This window comes from Puma concolor, chromosome A2 (assembly GCF_028749965.1).
Source record: "Puma concolor isolate L17-30 chromosome A2, mPumCon1.1.hap2, whole genome shotgun sequence".
Taxonomy (NCBI): Eukaryota; Metazoa; Chordata; class Mammalia; order Carnivora; family Felidae; genus Puma; species Puma concolor.
The window spans coordinates 92,824,474-92,842,853 of record NC_141668.1 but is presented as its reverse complement, the minus strand read 5'-3'; the positions used below and the strand labels follow the sequence as shown (position 1 = coordinate 92,842,853).

At 40.1% G+C, this 18,380-nt stretch overlaps 2 protein-coding genes across 4 annotated transcripts in view; one reads left to right on the top strand and one right to left on the bottom strand.

Annotated features, from left to right (window-relative positions):
- Nucleotides 1-17,461, top strand: part of COG5 (component of oligomeric golgi complex 5) — a 341,375-nt gene extending 323,914 nt beyond the window's left edge. The window contains exon 23 of one of the 2 annotated variants that reach the window (XM_086696940.1): nt 15,604-17,461. The gene's annotated coding sequence lies outside the window, so the exon portion shown is untranslated. Of the gene's footprint in view, nt 1-2,128; nt 3,039-15,603 lie in introns of those variants that run through there. The other variant, XM_086696941.1, reaches the window with a different exon arrangement.
- HBP1 (HMG-box transcription factor 1) overlaps nt 1-18,380 on the bottom strand; it is a 30,884-nt gene that overhangs the window by 5,491 nt on the left and 7,013 nt on the right. For both annotated transcript variants that reach the window (XM_025929925.2, XM_086696944.1), the window contains exons 2-8: nt 16,478-16,661; nt 14,272-14,500; nt 10,208-10,346; nt 9,729-9,840; nt 9,530-9,642; nt 7,276-7,432; nt 6,457-6,601 (exon numbers count right to left, since the gene is read on the bottom strand). In XM_025929925.2, coding sequence (XP_025785710.2) covers nt 6,457-6,601; nt 7,276-7,432; nt 9,530-9,642; nt 9,729-9,840; nt 10,208-10,346; nt 14,272-14,500; nt 16,478-16,661 — 1,079 coding nt within the window. The remainder of the gene's footprint in view (nt 1-6,456; nt 6,602-7,275; nt 7,433-9,529; nt 9,643-9,728; nt 9,841-10,207; nt 10,347-14,271; nt 14,501-16,477; nt 16,662-18,380) is intronic.

The window sequence follows — 18,380 nt, the reverse complement described above, 5'->3', positions numbered from 1 at the left end:
GGACTAGTTGCTATGCAAGACCGAGTGTTGGGGAAGGACAGTCCAGAGTGACTGAATACAACTAAAGAACTTAAAATTTTTTGTTTGTTTAAGTCAAAACAGTCAAACATACGTCAATCTCCCCTGAAGGCCATCCATCTATTATAACACAGCTTAGTAACTTAAGAGTAAAACCTCACATTGATCAGGCAAAGCCCTATTCAGTATATGTTCAGTTTACACAGGCACGGAAATAAGCTATCCATATTACCGTATCTTCCCAACAAGCTTCATTATCCTCTCTTTGTATAAAGAAACAAGCTAAGAAAGAAAAAGTATTATTCAGCCAAGGCCATGCAGCTACTAGATCCAGACCCAGATTCGTCCACCTCCAAAGCCCTAGGTTTCCTCACCAAAACCATGGTCCTCCACCTTGCCACTGGCTAACGTCAGGGTGAACACACAATAGATTAACTGAAAATATTACCTGAGAAGTAGAGCTGGTGTAGACAACAGCCTAAAGATTACACCGGTCAAAAGATTTCTTTTGTTCCAACTGTGTTCATGCCTACTGCTTCTACTTTTTATCTTAACAGAAAGCCTTTTATTCTAAATCCAACCCCTACTTCTCTCCCTGAAACAGAAATTCTGATAATACATGAAAACAGGTTGATACTAACTACAGAAACAGTATCTACCTAAAGGTAAAGCAATAGGAGATTATGAATTATTCCAGAAACAGATGGAGAGAACTAAGTGCATGAAGCCCATGCCAGTCACCACACACAATAAAAATGACTTCTACCAATTATCAACCACACAACATGTGGATTTTTTTTAAAGGTATTACATGAAATAAATATGATGCCAAAATCATCTAATCAATACTCAGCAGTCGGGATTATGTCAAAGAAACAATTTTTGCTATCTCGATACCCTCCCATATATAATTTAGAAAAACAAAACTAAAACATTATAAATGAAACTGACACAAAATTATTAATCTCCACTGAAGTCTTTATTTACAACTTGAAATACCAAAAGATTTAAATAGAAGCAAGCTAATTACTGAAATTTGAAAACTCTACCATCTAGTGGTACAAATGTAACTCTTCTACTTCCATTATGGATACAACGTAAGAGTAGTTTGAAATATTCAATCACAGAATTCAGATTCTGATATGACTATAGCATTAAAATATTACACAGAATGTCTAAAACAAAGCTTTACCTTTGCCACACTCAATTCTTTCTCCTTGGGGTGCCCAAGTGACTTAGTTGAGCATCTGACTTTTGGTTTTGGCTAAGTTCAAGCCCTAAGTCAGGTTCCATGCTGACCACACAGAGCCTGTTTGAGATCCTCTTTCTCCCTCTCTCTGCCCCACTCACACACTCTCTCTCTCTCTCAAAATAATACACTTTAAAAAATTTTTTTAAAGTTCTCTACCAGTAGTTCCTGAAACGTGCCTTGTTTCATGCCTCCACTTTTTCTCCCTGCCATTCCTTAAGCTCAAATACCCTTTCCCACATTCACTAATGTGTATTCTTTTTTCTATTTTTTTAAAGTATATTTATTTTTGAAGTGGGGGGGGGGGGTGGAGAGGAAGGGAGGAAGTGGGCTCAAACAGGGGAGGGGCAGAGAGAAAAGATACAGAGAATCCCAAGCAGGCTCTGAGATGTCCGTGCAGAGCCCCGTGCAGGGCTCGATCCCACAAACTGAGATCATGACCTGAGTCAAGATCAAGAGTTGGAGGCTTAACCGACCAAGCCATCCAGGTGCCCCCCTAATTTCTATTCTTTTTTTTTTTTTTTTTTTTTAACATTATTTATTTTTGAGAGAGAGAGAGAGCATGAACAGGGAGGAGCGGAGAGAGAGGGAGACACAGAATCTGAAACAGGCTCCAGGCTCTGAGCTGTCAGCACAGAGCCCGACGCGGGGCTCAAACTCACGGACCGTGAGATCATGATCTTAGCCGAAGTCAGACGCTTAACCAACCAAGCCACCCAGGCGCCCCCTAATTTCTATTCTTAAAAGAAAAACTCCACAGTAGTGTTGTGTCTATTAACCATAGTCACAGACACTCACTTTAATCCTCCCTTCAACATTATCCTTGTACAGATTTTTTTTTTTTTTTTTTTTTTTTTACAGACCCATGGAAAAGTTCATTGATTTATCCCAGCTTCCACAACAAATCGGCAAAGCTAGGATCTGAATCCCCACATCCTAGTTCCAGAGCACCTACCAGGCCACATCTCTCAATCAGCACACACCACACCGTACACATTTACTAATCCATTTCCTTCTCTAGACTGGAAGCAAAGAAGCAGGCCCATGTCTTAACAGATTCTAAATCCCCACGCCCAACACATACACTAGGCTCTCAAATTCAAATATCTGATGACCTAATGAAGAGGTGAAAAAAGTTCTGCAGAACATAATAATGTAAAATTTTAATTGGGTTCAGACCCCACCCCACCTCTTCCACCTACTAGTAGTATGACTTGGACAGAGTAAATAAACATCTAGCCTCAGTATACTTATTTCTAAAATGAACTGAACACATGTCATGTAGTGTGGCTGAGCTGACAGAACAGTGTCTACAAAACTCAGGGCAGAGGCTGGCACATAGCAAGTATTCATTGGGGTATATATTATTATTACTGTAGAAATAGCCGAGATTGATTGATAGAACACAAAATTTGGAGTCTCGAAAGGATACAGACTTGAATCTTGGTTCTGATACAAATGGCTGTTTCTGGTTCCTTAAGCACCGTCCCCTCCCCCACCGCCGGTAAAGTGAGGCTATAATCTCATAGGATTGTGAAGATTAAATACGTTAACACATGTACAGCACCTTGTACACACTGGACACTCAGGAGTTAAATTCTATCACTTGAACAGAAATGCTAAATTCACAAAGTCAGAAGTGACAGTCTGAAACCTGCCTGATGCCCAGAAGACTGGCCTCAATTGTGTCTGGAATGGGCTTCTTCAAATCATACTCTCACTTAAAAGCTTCCTTTCTACCAATGAACTATAAATTGTGTTTTAAAGCTCATCTATGGCTGACTTCTGGTCCTTACCAAGGTAAAATCTGATCAGATGTCCTTCCCTGTACAGCAGGACCCAGGAGCTGCCCCCAAATCCCCAGACTGTCCCTGGGAACCGATTCTAGGGTTCCCTTTTGGACAAGTGTTTCTTTCTGCCTTCCTTCCCTTTCTGGCCCTCCTTATAACAGACAGCACTTCCCTTAACCTGCCAAGTCACAATCTAATCCACAATGAAAATTCAGTCAATTTCATGCTTCTCAACTCTGTCATGCTCTTTTCTCCTGGATGAAACTGCCCATTTTCCACTCCTTAATGGGCAGCAGAAAGTCACTCCACAGGAAAATGAGACCAATGTCCAAGGTCATCTTAGGGGTAGTGTGACCAACTGATGAGAACCTACCGTCTTGGAAAAAAATTAGGTAGGTTAGTGTTGTTTTTGCTTAAAAAAGGTTTTTCACTATGCAAAACTTAGTATGTAAAAAATGTATTTAACTTTTATGTTATAAAGTATACAAAGGAGTGAACCCACAACCTAATTAAGAAATAGACTATTTCGGGGCGCCTGGGTGGCTCAGTCGGTTAAGCGTCCGACTTCAGCCAGGTCACGATCTTGCGGTCCGTGAGTTCGAGCCCCGCGTCGGGCTCTGGGCTGATGGCTCAGAGCCTGGAGCCTGTTTCCGATTCTGTGTCTCCCTCTCTCTCTGCCCCTCCCCCGTTCATGCTCTCTCTCTGTCCCAAAAATAAATAAAAAACGTTGAAAAAAAAAAAAAAAAGAAATAGACTATTTCTACTCTCACTAAATAGTTCCACATTTGCCACCCCCAGAGATAACCACTCTCCTGAATGGTTTATCATCCCCTTACTTTTTTCAATATTATAAAAATAATGCATTATTCATAAAGAGAACATATAAACACTATAGTGTTAATATAATAGCATTCTATTAATCTATAGTAGCATTAATTAGGTTAATATATCCATTGTATCAACATGTAATATGTAAACATTTTGTTATGTGGCACCTGTAACACAGAGGGCCGGACTGCTATCCTGAGGGTATCCTTAAAAGGCTGGCCCTGGACTAGCATCTGGAATTGCGATTTTAGGAAGGTTCTTTATTCCCACCCTGGTAAGAGTAGCTCACTGTGCCTCAACTGTGTGTACAAACAACATGGTTAGCCCTAAACACCTGCTTTCCTTTTGGAAGTCTGGAATTTGAGTACACGCAAGGCAGAGGCAGCCTGTGCGACCAGCTCCCAGTAAAAACCCTAGTGCTGAGTGTGTAACAGCTTCCCCGGCAGATGCCAGTTCATCCCTATTGTTACAACTCACTGCTGAGAGAAACAAGGGTGCTGTGCGATTGCGCTGGGAGGAGTCCTGGAGGCCTGGCTTCCTCCACACTTTCAGGATTTTGCTTCATATCCTTTCGCTAGAAGAAATCCTAGGCAGGAGTGTGACTACATACTGAATCCTATGAGTCCTCCTGGTATGTCACTGAACCCAGGGGTTGTCTTGGGGATCCCCAGCATAACTGTGTAATGTATGTTATATACATTAAGTAAAAATTATATAAATGTAATTAGATTTGTAATTTTATTAGATCTATTTCCAAAGAATATCTGATTCCACACATAAAAAATGGAATTCTACCATGTATTTCTGAAGCTAATTTTACTTAACATTATTTCTAAAATTGATCCATGTTTCAAAATATATGGCTGTGGCTCATTCATTTTCCACTTAATGTTGTATTGTTTCCACATTGTGCGATCCTGAGCAACACAGCCACGATGACCTAACTTACACATCTCCTTCTGCGTGTCTGTAAGGATTTACTTCTCTAGGGCACACACACACAGGAATGGAATTGTTGATACTCAGTGTTCTAAGATAAAGCCATATTAGGGGCGCCTGGGTTGCTTGGTCGGTCAGGTGTCTGACCCTTGATGTCTTGGTATCAGCTCAGGTCATGATCTCACAGTTCATGGGATTGAGCTCTTGGTCGGTCTCTGAACTGACAGCAGAGCCTGCTTGGGATTCTCTCTGTTCCTCTCTCTCTCTCAATAAGAAAAAAAAAAAAAAAATCAAATTATCTTCCAAAGTTTTTCTATCTTTAGAATATTCTCACCAAAACACACGAGGTATCACTGACCTACATCCTAAGAATACTTAAGAGTATCAGACCTCAAAACCACCTCATTTCTCTTCAATTTGTAAAAAGAACAGTGTGTGAGGGATGTAACCAAATAGCATTTAGATTGCAATCTGCAGACGTTTACTGAGCATAAAGCCTGTGCCAGGGCCTGTGCTAGGTGCTTTTTTAAAATAACAGCCTTACATATCCTTTCAAAATAAAAATATATTAACCTTACGTTTTATTACATTAAATTAATGAAATAAATAAAACCTATAGGCCAGCAGGTATTCTGGATTCTCTTAATGCCTATGAACTTAAAAATTATCTTAAAGAGGGACTCTGGGGTGGCTCAGTGGGTTGGGCATCTGACTTCGACTCAGGTCATGACCTCACAGCTGGTGAGTTAGAGACCCAAGTCAGGCTCTGTGCTGACAGCTCGGGAGCTTGGAGCCTGCTTCGGATTCTGTGTCTCTGTCTCTCTCTGCCCCTGCCCCACTTGCTCTCTCTCTCTCTTAAAAATAAACACTAGCAATTATCTTAAAGAAAAAATGAGTTTTAAAATTCCAGATACCTATAAACAGACTCTCTCTGGATACCTTCTGGGAGTAGGGGAATAACTGCCCTGGTTGAGCCAGGCCTGCGGGGCTTCCAGGAATGCGGGCCTCTCAGTGCTGAGACCAGAACAAACTGAGACAGCTCATCAACCCCCTCGAGCATCAGGACACAGGGGTACTTGTTCTGTTCTACCACGTACTAGCAAGAGGATGTCCAAAAAACTCACTTCCCTCTTTAAGATTTTCCAAATGTCAAGTGTTTTTGCTATTTTTACTATTTGTTAATTCATGCTACTAATGCCCTTGGTCGAAATGAATTATTAAAGATACAGTTATGGAAAGAAAAGGACAGGTAAGTACAAAAAAACACTACTAAGAGACTTAAGGACTGGTTAAAACAGCTGGCCAGATACAGCAGTTTTCTATATATATAGAATAACTATCAAAGTCGATCCGTTTAGTTCCTGGTCATGTAACATGTGGTATTTTTCCTAATCTAATACCAAATGTTTATGAACTCATGGTTTTCCTGCGTGATGACTATGTGTAAAGCTCCCCTGGAACTATTACTTTGTTAGTTCAATTACCGAATATGTTTTCATTTAATCATATTGCTCTAAGTAGTCCTTTTATAATCTTCAAACCTTTGAGATTTAGCCTCCTAAATATCTGACTTCGCAACCATTAGAGAGGTTAAAGGTAAACGTTAACAACAGGAAAAGAATCCAATAATACCTTTTAAATGTATCAAAAACACCTGAATCATCAAAATTAATGGCATCGGGGTGTCCGGGAGGTAGACATACATCACCAATATGGATCTCACAACATGGAATGCCATGCTGTACCACAGTCAGGCTTGGATAAAACGATGACCAACCTAAAATCAAATCAAACAGCAGTTACATAAAGGATAGGGATTGACAGAAGGGACCCTAATTATTTATTCTACAATAGGCCTTTCACTTCTGAACCTTGAAAATAGGTTACTACTTAAGTCTCAGCAGATTTTTAACATGTCCTGTATCTTTGCCACAAAATAAGTCCCAAGTATTTCCTTTAAGCAGTGCGAAGCTCTCCAAAACTTGTTGGATTCAGCGTTTTATTAATACACAGATTCTATCAATCAACACTTCCATCAATTTACAAGATAGTAATAATAGGTGACAATGACCAAGACCACAAAAGAGCCTCTGAATTATTTTTAACATGGTGTTAGTGTAATAAATCTCTGAAAAGTGATTTCAGTGCAATTACCAGAATATCACATTCCCCCAAATGATACCAAGATAACAGAGAGCTGCTTATATAGTAAGCTACCTGAATGTACGAGTTCATACCCAGAGAAGTGCAGCCCCGCCTAACGACTGCTAAGACCCTAAAGCACCATTAGGTGTTCTTATAAACCCCTTCTATGGTAGTTCTGTGTAGTTTGAAAGAAGTTTGCCCTTCAAGTTTCTTTCTTAATCATCAAAGAATTATACCACAAGACATCTTTCCAGATTTAAGAAGTTTTCTTTAAAAAGTTACTATAAATTCAAATTGACACCCTACCTTTATTTTTAACATAGAAAGGGTGGTCCAGCTTACACTCTACAGTAAGTAAGCCATCTTCTACTGTACCAGGATCAAAAGTCAACTTCAGTACAGACTCGCCAAATGATACACTTTCTTCATGTGATAACAACTTTAGACCATCAGAACCATAGCCCTGAAAATACATGCACAGAGTGAACAAACAATATTTAATTCAACACATAATGAAGTTCCTATTATGGGTAAGAGTCTGTAGAAAAAGTAAAATAAACAAGACAGGATCCCTGTCTTTAGGGTCCTTGCTTTCCACCCAGTAGTGAAGAAAGGCACGTATATAAATCACTGCAATGCCAAACAGACTGGCACAAGCACTTTCACTGAAATGTAACAATGCTAATGCACTTGATACAGGGAGGTGTTAACTCAGAGAGAGGAGGCAGGGTTCAGTTCCCACTGGAACAGGGATTTAAAAGAATGAAACCCAGAAGGTAGAAGAACATGCCTCATGCCAGGAACAGGCGAAACCAGCCTTCTCTGGAGAGTGCTGAGTATTTGCTAAAAATACCAGGGGGTTCAGAGGTGCGGCAAAGAAGACTGAAAAGGAGGGCCAGTTAGTAAGCAAAGGAGTCTAAAGGACAGGTGAAGTGCTTAAACTTTCCTTTGAGAGGGCACTGGAAGTCAATGCAAGTATTTTCACTAACCACTGTCAACTTTAAGATGATTAAAGTCTGCAGAATAAAAGGTGCCTCTAGTATTCAATGTATTTGAAGATATGATGAGAGAAACCCATCACAGTCTTAAACGGACAAGTGCCATGGTGGTAGAAAAGGGCTAAATTTTAATCCAACTGATTTATTGAGCAGTTGGCACACACCAGGTGCTAGGTTCTGAAAACACATTAACAACCATGATCCCTACCCTTAAGGTCACAGAAAAAACGAGACCGACACGCCACCAGCTAGCTATTGTGTCCGATCCTTATGACACTAGTACATGAAAGAGGTAGTGAGAGAGAAGGAGGACTGCACAACACCTCTAAGGAAAGAGAAGTGATCCACTGAGTATGAAGGCGGGGAGGGGAACACTCAACTTCTTGGTTTTCAATCTGTCAATCAAGAAGGCTAACAATACCTTTAAAAGAAGGGAGAAGAAGTAGGCCAGGAAGGGGAAGAAAAGGTGAGTCCAGGCTTGGTTATACTAATAAGCTGAGTAGGAAGAACTGTGACTCATGCAGGTGTCCAACATGCAGGTGGAGGCCACAGCCATGTTATCTGTAACTATATTACGGGATCTTCTCATTCCTAGAGCTACAAGATGTCAAAACTGATCCAATCTATTTTCAGATCAGGGAGCCCACACACAGTGGGGTCAACAATCTGCCCAACATCAGTCACACAGACAATTGCTAGAAGAACCAGAAAGACAATCCAGGTTTCCTGACTCCAAGACCAGAGACTCAACAGTTAGTAACAACAGCAGGATCAAAACAGGAATTTTAAACAAGCACACTTCACATGCCCAATTCCTCTGCCTACAGTGGAGATGGAGAAATTAAAAGATTGCAAAGATTAAGATTTTAAAGGCACTAACGGACATTTGTCCTAACCACTGCTTCTGCTTATCAACTTAAAAATGCCAATGTTTTATGGGATCATTTAAAAAGTAACTTCATATAATCAACTCTCAATTATCCATTTGGGAATTAACCACTTTGTACATTACATAAGATAAAAGCCTTGGTTCATTTGTTCATTGTATTTTTTTTTTAATGTTTATTTTTGAGAGAGAGAGAGAGAGAGAGAGAGAGAGAGAGAGAGAGAGAGAACAGTGTGACAGGGGAGAGGGGCAGAAAGAGAGGGAGTCACAGAATCTAAAGCAGGCTCCAGGCTCTGAGCAAGCTATCAGCACAGAGCCTGACACAGGACTCGAACCCACAAACTGTGAGATCATGACCTGAGCTGAAATTGGACACTTAACTGACTGAGCCACCCAGGCACCCCTGTTCATTTCATTTCTCCCAACGTAAAATGTATAAAAAAAACTAAGGAATACATCATTTTCCCATCTCAGAAAGCATAATTACAAAGGTGAACCTAAAGACACTGCTGCCCTCCATCCAGCTAAGTAATTTAACACAATCACAAAACTTCCACCTAAAACGTAAGGTGTCACTTAAATACGAAAATAAATGGAGGATACTCCTAAAGATTAATAATAAGCCTATGTTTTCTCACGAAAGACTTGGGAAAAGTTTTACAAATTTTAAATCAACCTTGTGAGTGCCCACTTGGAGATCTTCCTCATTAACGCAGCCTTCAGTTCTAGCAAAATCTTCAACATCCTGCCATTCCTTTTTGCTTCCCTTATGAAAGCACAGTCGTGTGCCTAAAGTTTGAGTAGAAAAGCAAATATTAGCTATCTGACTAGCATGCTACATAAGTAAGCTGCAAAAATTCAAGTTGTTTTTTTACCTTTCAAAAAACAGTGCCAAGCAGTTGAAGGCCAGGAATTGCACCATCCCAAATCATCATCATCTGAGAGGGAGGACATGCAGAAAATGCCAGATTCTGACTCACTATTTGCCTATGGAGAAAAATATCAGAAACTTTTTTATTTTGTAACATATTTTGTTAATATCTGTCTTTATCCCAAGGCTTCAGGCTCTCTCTCCTCATTAGTGGATAACTTAAAACACCTGTAAACTTAGGAAAAAATATGCCTCTGAAAACTGAAGTTTCTGGAAGTTTTAGTTAAATGCATGTTCCCACTGGTAACAAACTTTGCTAACAGTGAACAGAGCTGTATGTAAAATCTAATCCAGATGACCAGCAGAGCGATGAGACAATTTCCCATCTGCACGTGCTTCAAAAGGACTTCACAGAAAAGGAAAGTTAACATATTTCAGTGCTGTGCAAACTTCGTAACAGTTTCATCTCATGAATTAACTCACCCTTTCATGTCTGACTGGGGTTTCCTCCTTCCAGTGATGATGAGGGAAGGCTGGCTCACTCTTAGAAGAGGACACCGGTGGAGGGCGCGCATAGGAATGTAAACTTTTGCTAGTAGCTATGATGTGTACAGGAGATGATCTAAAATAAGGAAGAAGTTTTAACCATAAAGCATAGGTCCTTAAAGCAGATCTTTCCTTTTGATGAAAAGAACTTCATATTCATAATACCAATGTTATCACATAGAAGACACCTACGGAAAACACTAAAGACATCAAGATTTCATTTGTAGGCTGCAGTTCCTTAGCTTCTTACCCAAGCCCTCTTCACACATTTCAAATACTGTTCTTTTTTTCATATTTATCCATGTATTTTAAATTCCAAGTTACTTTCACTTATTCACCCATTTTTGTATCAGCAAGTACATACAAACGTAATGAATAATGTGCAGGCTCCCTGTCCACTTCTCTCTTCTACTTTGCTGCAGTCAGTATGAACACGGCATCTCAGCCTAACGTGACCAACACCGAAGCCTCCGTCTACCAACCACCTGTCACTGTGCAGATACAATGAACTACCTGAAGCTACAATGCTTAAACTTATTCTAGCAGGAAGCAGCCTAAATGGAACTTCCTGTAACTGGACACTACTTCCTATTTCCTGATACAGGCTTGTCAAAAACCATCTACTCATAAGGCTAGTTATCTTCCCACAGGATCACCTTTGATTAAGAGTCAACTGTTCCCAGGAGGGGTAACACTAAAAGCAGCACTCCCAGTCAGGGCGCCCAGCATGTGCACTGCACTCTGGAAAGCAGCAGAGAGGAAGACTGCAGGTCTAGGAGACCAACCAGCCCAATGGTCCCCAATCAGGACAGTTCTCAGAGATGCAAAATAGGAATCTGGTGCTTAACAGAAAAAAGTATACGCATGTCTGGACTAACCCTCTTTTAAAAAGGGGGAGAGGGGCGCCTGGGTGGCGCAGTCGGTTAAGCGTCCGACTTCAGCCAGGTCACGATCTCGCGGTCTGTGAGTTCGAGCCCCGCGTCGGGCTCTGGGCTGATGGCTCAGAGCCTGGAGCCTGTTTCCGATTCTGTGTCTCCCTCTCTCTCTGCCCCTCCCCCATTCATGCTCTGTCTCTCTCTGTCCCAAAAATAAATAAACGTTGAAAAAAAAAATTTTAAAAAGGGGGAGAAATATCTTCCTTTCCGATTCTTCCCTTACTCCCTGAGAAACTGTGTTAGCCCCTCAATTTTTATTTTACCCTTATTAACACTTTTTCATTATATCTTTGCAGAAGTTACTCTGGAATAAGAGTCCGTAAAACTATACTTTGCCTTCATGTTCCTATCACTTCTTAAAAACCCCTCAAATTTCTAAGTGTTTTAGCACATTCTCCAGTCAATTTTGGATTTCAAATGACAAATACTTAATGATTCACCTTTGCTCCAGTTCTTCCTTTTATTAAAACATTTATATCTTCATGGAGTATTAAAGAATGGCCAAACTGCTAAAATTTCCTTAAGTATATCCTGCCTTCATGACTAATAAAAGAAAATGGGTTTATCAGTTCTTCTGTTGAACCATTTAAAGAGAAGTAACAATGCAATGTTCTGAAATGTATATGGCCTAAATGTTCTGTAAAAATTAACATGCCACACGTGTCTAAAATACCAACAGCATCTCTCCATCCCTCTATCTATGCAGGAGTAATGTAAACTTTACCTGTCCTCAACCCCTTGGTACTATACAGTGACAACTTCAGACATCCAAAGCTCAACAACTAACACGGTTTAACACGCTACAAGAAGGAGCATGAACAGCCACTGACAATGTTAGAAGGCAGGAGAGACAGCAGTGAGAGCCTCTTGGTCCTGTTCCCTAGGAGGCAGGGAAGCATAGAAAATGCTGCAGAGAGGAGTGCCTGGGTGGCTCAGTCAGTTAAACATCCGACTTCAGCTCAGGTCATGATCTCACAGTTCGTGGATTTGAGCCCCGCATCAGGCTCTGCACTGACAGCTCGGAGCCTGGAGCCTGCTTCGGATTCTGTGTCTCCCTCTCTCTCTGCCCCTCCCCTGCTCTACCCTGTTTGTCTCTGTCTCTCTCTCTTTCTCTCTCTCAAAAATAAATAAACATTGAGAAAGAAAGAAAGAAAGAAAGAAAGAAAGAAAGAAAGAAAGAAAGAGCTACAGAGAATAAATTTATATCTTAAGGAAAATATTCCTTCTTTACTTATGTTTTTATCGATTACCTACCTTAAGGGTTTGCTCAACTTTCCATGAACTATATTAATTCTAAGTTTGCTATTAAAAAAAGAAGTGTTATCTCTAAACTAGAAAAAGCCCAATGGGAAGATCAGGGTCTGTTTTTATAACTACCAACAAATTTTTAGCTTTTTGACTATTTTTTTTCTTTCTAGGAAATTTTCATGGAATTAAACTGAAAAATTTAGTTAACTACATTGAATTTGCCCTAATCAAGACCAATATCTTGCCAAACAGGGGGGAAAAGAAAACACAGCAAAATTTAATGGGTTACAAGAAAGCCAGAATTTCACACATGAAAAGTTCATGTCTTAGCAAAGAATTACAGTAAGTTAGAAGCATTACCAAAATTCAGTTATTCCTACATCATCTTGTATAGACTATGGTCTGTCTACCCATGTGAGTAAAAATCTGGGCACTTCTCTCCCCTACAAACTATTGTGTTTATCTAGGTAGTTTTACATAGATAACTTTAGAACTTTAGCGATAATTAGTGAAATATTATCCACTTAGGTCTCTCTAGGAATTTTAGTTCAAAGCTTCCATAATTTCATAGCACAGCAACTCATTTCTGGAAACTCTAGTCCTCTGGTCTGGGTATACGAAACAGTGGTTTTTACCAATGGGAGTCCACTTTTATTAAATTCAAGATTTTAATATTAGCGATTTTAGTTTCCACAAACTGGTAAATAACGTAAGCTCACATATACTGTGGAAGAAAATAAACCTAGATCAAATGGAACCAAATTCAAGGTTGATAAAATTTTTAAATAGAATGTTTATTATAGGGGCGCCTGGGTGGGTCAACTCAGTTAAGTGTCCAACTTTGGCTCAGGTCATGATCTTACTGTTCCTGAGTTCGAGCCCCACGTCAGGCTCTATGCTGACAGCTCAGAGCCTGGAGCCTGCTTACGGATTACCCCCCTCCCCGTCTCTCTCTCTGCTCCTTCCCTGCTTGTGCTCTCTCTCTCTTAAAAATAAACAAACATAGGGGCGCCTGGGTGGCGTAGTCGGTTAAGCGTCCGACTTCAGCCAGGTCACGATCTCGCGGTCCGTCGTCGGGCTCTGGGCTGATGGCTCGGAGCCTGGAGCCTGTTTCCGATTCTGTGTCTCCCTCTCTCTCTGCCCCTCCCCCGTTCATGCTTTGTCTCTCTCTGTCCCAAAAATAAATAAAAAAAAAAACGTTGAAAAAAAAATTAAAAAAAAAAATAAATAAAAAAATAAACAAACATAAAAAAAATTGTTTTTAATGTTTACTATAATTATGGTCCTTTAGACAAGTATAATTTTCATTTCTCTAAGCATAAATATATAATAAAAGTATTTCTTGGTGTAGTTTACTTTTTGAGGACTTTAAAACATTTACTAAAACTTTTTAACTCATATCACTTTTTTTTTAATGTTTATTTATTGAGAGACAGAGAACGAGAGACAGAAAGAAAGGGAGAGAGAGGATACAAAGCAGGCTGCACACTGTCAGTGCAGAGCCCAACAAGGGGTGTGAACTCATGAGCCTGATCATGACCTGAACAGAAGTCAGGTGCTGAACTGACTGAGCCACCCAGGTGCTTCTCATAGTACTTTTATCTACTTCTCAAAATATGAAACCATGATATTAGGTGAAATATCTCTGCAATCATTATAAAACAATGAGCTCAATTCTAAGGACTTTACTTAAATTCTAATTTCAGTAAACCATTCATCAGATGGTTAATAACATTATTACTTTTAAAACTAGAAAAAAAATAAGTAACTCTTTGCAATGATACAAGTTTTCGATAAAAATATAGCCAGCACTCCCACCTGTTGTAGAATGAGCACTGCATAAGTGGACTTTGCGGACTGGTGGCGATATTTGCTAATTCTGTTAGCCAATCCACCTCATTTTCACCGTAAGTATTTTCTGATATGTCTGAGGTATTCTGGTTCCAAGATGGTCTTGGATACTCTTGATGTGAAACATCTGAACTTAGCTGGTATATGGCAGATTGGGTTGGATCACTTTGAACTGCCTGAAGTTCAGGAAGGTCATCTGCAAATAAATACACCCAAAGTTATAAAAAAGACATTACTAACACAGGGAACAATATTGTAATTACAGCTAGAAGAAGTCCTTAAATGTGGCTAATAAATTTCGTGAGAAGTATAAATTTGAAATGTTTTCTTGAATGAAACAAGTTTCATTAAAAAATGTCATTGAAAAATGACACCTTATACATTCAAGGGTCAACACAGCCTGATGGAAAAATAGACTTAATGAATATAAATGTATTAATGACTTGTAATTACCACAACTGTTCACAGACCGTAAAAACAAGGTATGTGTTTTGATTTTTTTTTTACAACTTACCTGGAATTAATCCATATACCCCCAAGACATTTTTATGTTAACATGTTTAAGGAGGAAAAAGGCATTTTATGTGTACATATATATACTTATTCATATACTTCATTACCCTGTTATAGAAAATTACTGCAATATTGAGAACAATTTTCAGAGATGAGATTAACATCATATTATAAGGTTTAGGTACTACTCATTCAACTTTATGCTAAATTATTTGTTTTGACTGAGGACTTCTAAACTCTATAATATCTGTTATTTTTTCCTAAAAGTGTGTTTCCAAGGCCCATGTACACGCCCATGTACGTGCCACAGCTGTGAACACCAAGACTGAATTCTAAAAAAATTGTATTAAAAAAAAAGAAAAAGGAGGGGAGAAAAAGCATCTTGCAGGCCTCAAAAAATTCTTTATGAAACACACACCTACAACAAACTACAGGTCCCGGGGTCCCTTCAATATATCAGTCAGGAAACTCTTCTAGTCTTGGGAGTCCTTCTAAACTGTTACGAAGAACGTATGTGCATACAATTCCTATTCAGGCAGACGACTCAGAACAGCCTACTAAAGCTGAGATGTCTTACTTAGAAGTACTGATTCAGGATATCCACTCAGAAAACCGACTCGAAGCCCTCCCCCTTTCGCTGAGCAGCCGGAAAAGATCGCAGCAACTTAAGAAACCCCCCTGTAAGTCTCTCAGTGATGTAGCGATGTCCCTTCCCTTGCAGCCGACAACGTTCTTGACCATCACTTCTTTATTTGTGGTGTGTCACGAGCTCATCTGTCTTTCCAGTTCAGGAAATTAACTACTTTCAAACTGAAGTAACGAGGAGTGGTATGAGTTTTTGACAACCCTGGGCCCTGACTTCTGACTTCCTCCCGACACTAAACTGTAACAGTGAAGCATCAACCGCTGAATAAACTGGTGTTCCTCGCTCACCAGCACCGGCAACCCCTTGGCGTTCAAGCAGTTTATGTCCCAAGACCTTGAGGATCTCCCAATTCCCAAAGAGCATCTCCTCTGGCTCAGCACGTGACACAGTTACAGTTTCTCAAGGGTTTTGTGAACACAGAAGAAAACCGCGTATTGAACGCAGCTGAAGCCACGCAGAACGACGACAGGGCAGCAGGCCCAGGTCACTCACTAGCTGTTTACTCGTCAACACCAGCCTCACAGCACCACCATCCCAAATCCTACCTCACCAAACCCGTGCACTTCTGCAGGCCGCACCTCGCGGGTGTAGCTTGGCAGCAGTGATAAGCGCGAGGGTCAGACCTTCGAGTTCCAAGGGTCTGCCGTGATGTCCCCACCAGAGCAACAAACCAACCAGCTCACAGGAACGTTTCAAAAGGAACACGAGCCACATGCAGGATTTCCCGGAGGTGTTTAACACCCACCTTTTACCCACCGCAGCAGATCTGCCCAACTTTTACCCACCAAAGCAGTTTCGTTTGGTAATTTGTAAGTGAGGCTCTATGATAACCATAAACAGCCCAAAGTTACGTTGGTCTTAAATAGTATCTTACGAGCAATAACAAGAGTACACTGAAAACTCCTAAGGTACAAAAACTTCAGGGACTTGTAAGCAGTTGAAGGCAGGTGGAGAAGCTGGCTAACCATAAAAGTATGAATCTCAGATTCCTACAATGCTTTGAATTTTGTTTACCAAGCTCCATGTGCTCATCACAGGAGTTGTATCCAGGCGAGGATGGCAAGTTCTCAGTACACTGAAGCAACTCCAGTGAGTCATTCATTCCTGAAGGTCTCTTGTCCATCACCAGCAGGAGTTTCTGTACTGCATTAGGCATCTGATTTGTCTTCACTTCCCACACCATGTTATGGTGCTCCGACTTCAAATAAAAATAACATAGAAAAAAATGTCACGTCGTGTGATCTGGAGATTGCGGAAGGATAAAATCCATCAGAGACGCCTAATGTTGCATCTTTCACTTAATCATACATTGCATTCTGTATCCCCCTCAAGTCCCTCACACCAGGCAGACTCCCGGATTTCTTGGGCTACGACCATGTAGTCAGCACTGAATTACACCCAGATCCCAAAGGATCTGAATTTATAAAAATCTTTTCTTTAAAAAAGAATACTAGCACCATTATACATACTTTTACTTGTTTAATCTGGTAACTCTGAGACCCAAAGAGAGACCAACAAAACCACTTTTTCAACTTGTATCTTCAAATTTAAAAGAAAATTAACACACTTTCCTCAATTAAATTAAAAAAGACTGAAGAAATATTCTATTTCCTTTTCATTTTCTGAAAATTCTATTTCAATTTTTCTATTTGCCAACTGTGTGGTTTCCTCATCTCTGAAAATAAACAGGTTTAATACACTTAAAACGGCATTCTCTGAAGGACCTTTAAGAAACAATTTCTTAAAATGCCCGTATGTTATACTTCTCAAAAATTGAAAATGCTATGTTTTGTTTTCTTTTGTTTGTTTGAGAGAGCCAGAGAGCACGCAAGCGGGGGAGGGGCAGAAGAAGGGAGGGAGAAGAAGAATCCCAAGCAGCCTCCACACAGTCAGTGTACAGAACCCAATGTGGGGCTCGAACTCATGAAACTGTGAGATCATGGATGGCCTAAACCAGAATCAAGAGTCAGACGCTTAACCAACTGAGCCACCCAGGCACCCCAAAATACTGTTTTCTTTATGAAAATGTGGTACCTAGTCATAATAAAGATACCTATCCTTCCAAATCACTTATTTCTAGAAAGATGAATAATAATCATGGTAAGTTTAAGCAAATAGTAAATCTACATCTTAAGCCCACAAAGTGATCACAAGGAAGAAAACAACACAGGCTAATATACCTAAATAATTTCCACCAACTAAATTTTGTTATGAAAGTAAAATGTGGTTATACCTTTGACACTCTGCATTTGGACAGTGATCAAATTCGTTCTTTAACAGAGGTGACAGCAGCAGGAAGATTTCCCGATTTTTCAAAGATTTACTCCAAATCTCATTTAAAAAAAAAAAAAAGCTCTAATGTGCTAAGATGAAATACACACACACAAAAATCTAACAGGATGTAAGTTTTTCCTCACAATAAGACAATAAAATATACTGCAATTTAAAGTCACTAAAAATCTGGTACCCCAGACTAGGCTGATCAAAAATGCTGTGAAAACATGTTAACTGCTTAGTATTTATACCAGACCTTTCTAAACCATAACATACTCACCAAGAAACACTAGTAACACTGGCAAATTTTTTTCTACAAAGGCTTTTTTATAATCTTTTTACTACAAAGTAAATTTTCCTAACTATGAAATACACTAAGGGGGGGGGGGGTGCGGGGAGAGGGAGAAATGAAACAAGGCATTTAAAAAAAAAAAAGGGGGGGGGCGCCTGGGTGGCGCAGTCGGTTAAGCGTCCGACTTCAGCCAGGTCACGATCTCATGGTCCGTGAGTTCGAGCCCCGCGTCGGGCTCTGGGCTGATGGCTCAGAGCCTGGAGCCTCTTTCCGATTCTGTGTCTCCCTCCTCTCTGCCCCTTGCCCGTTCATGCTCTGTCTCTCTCTGACCCAAAAATAAATAAACGTTGA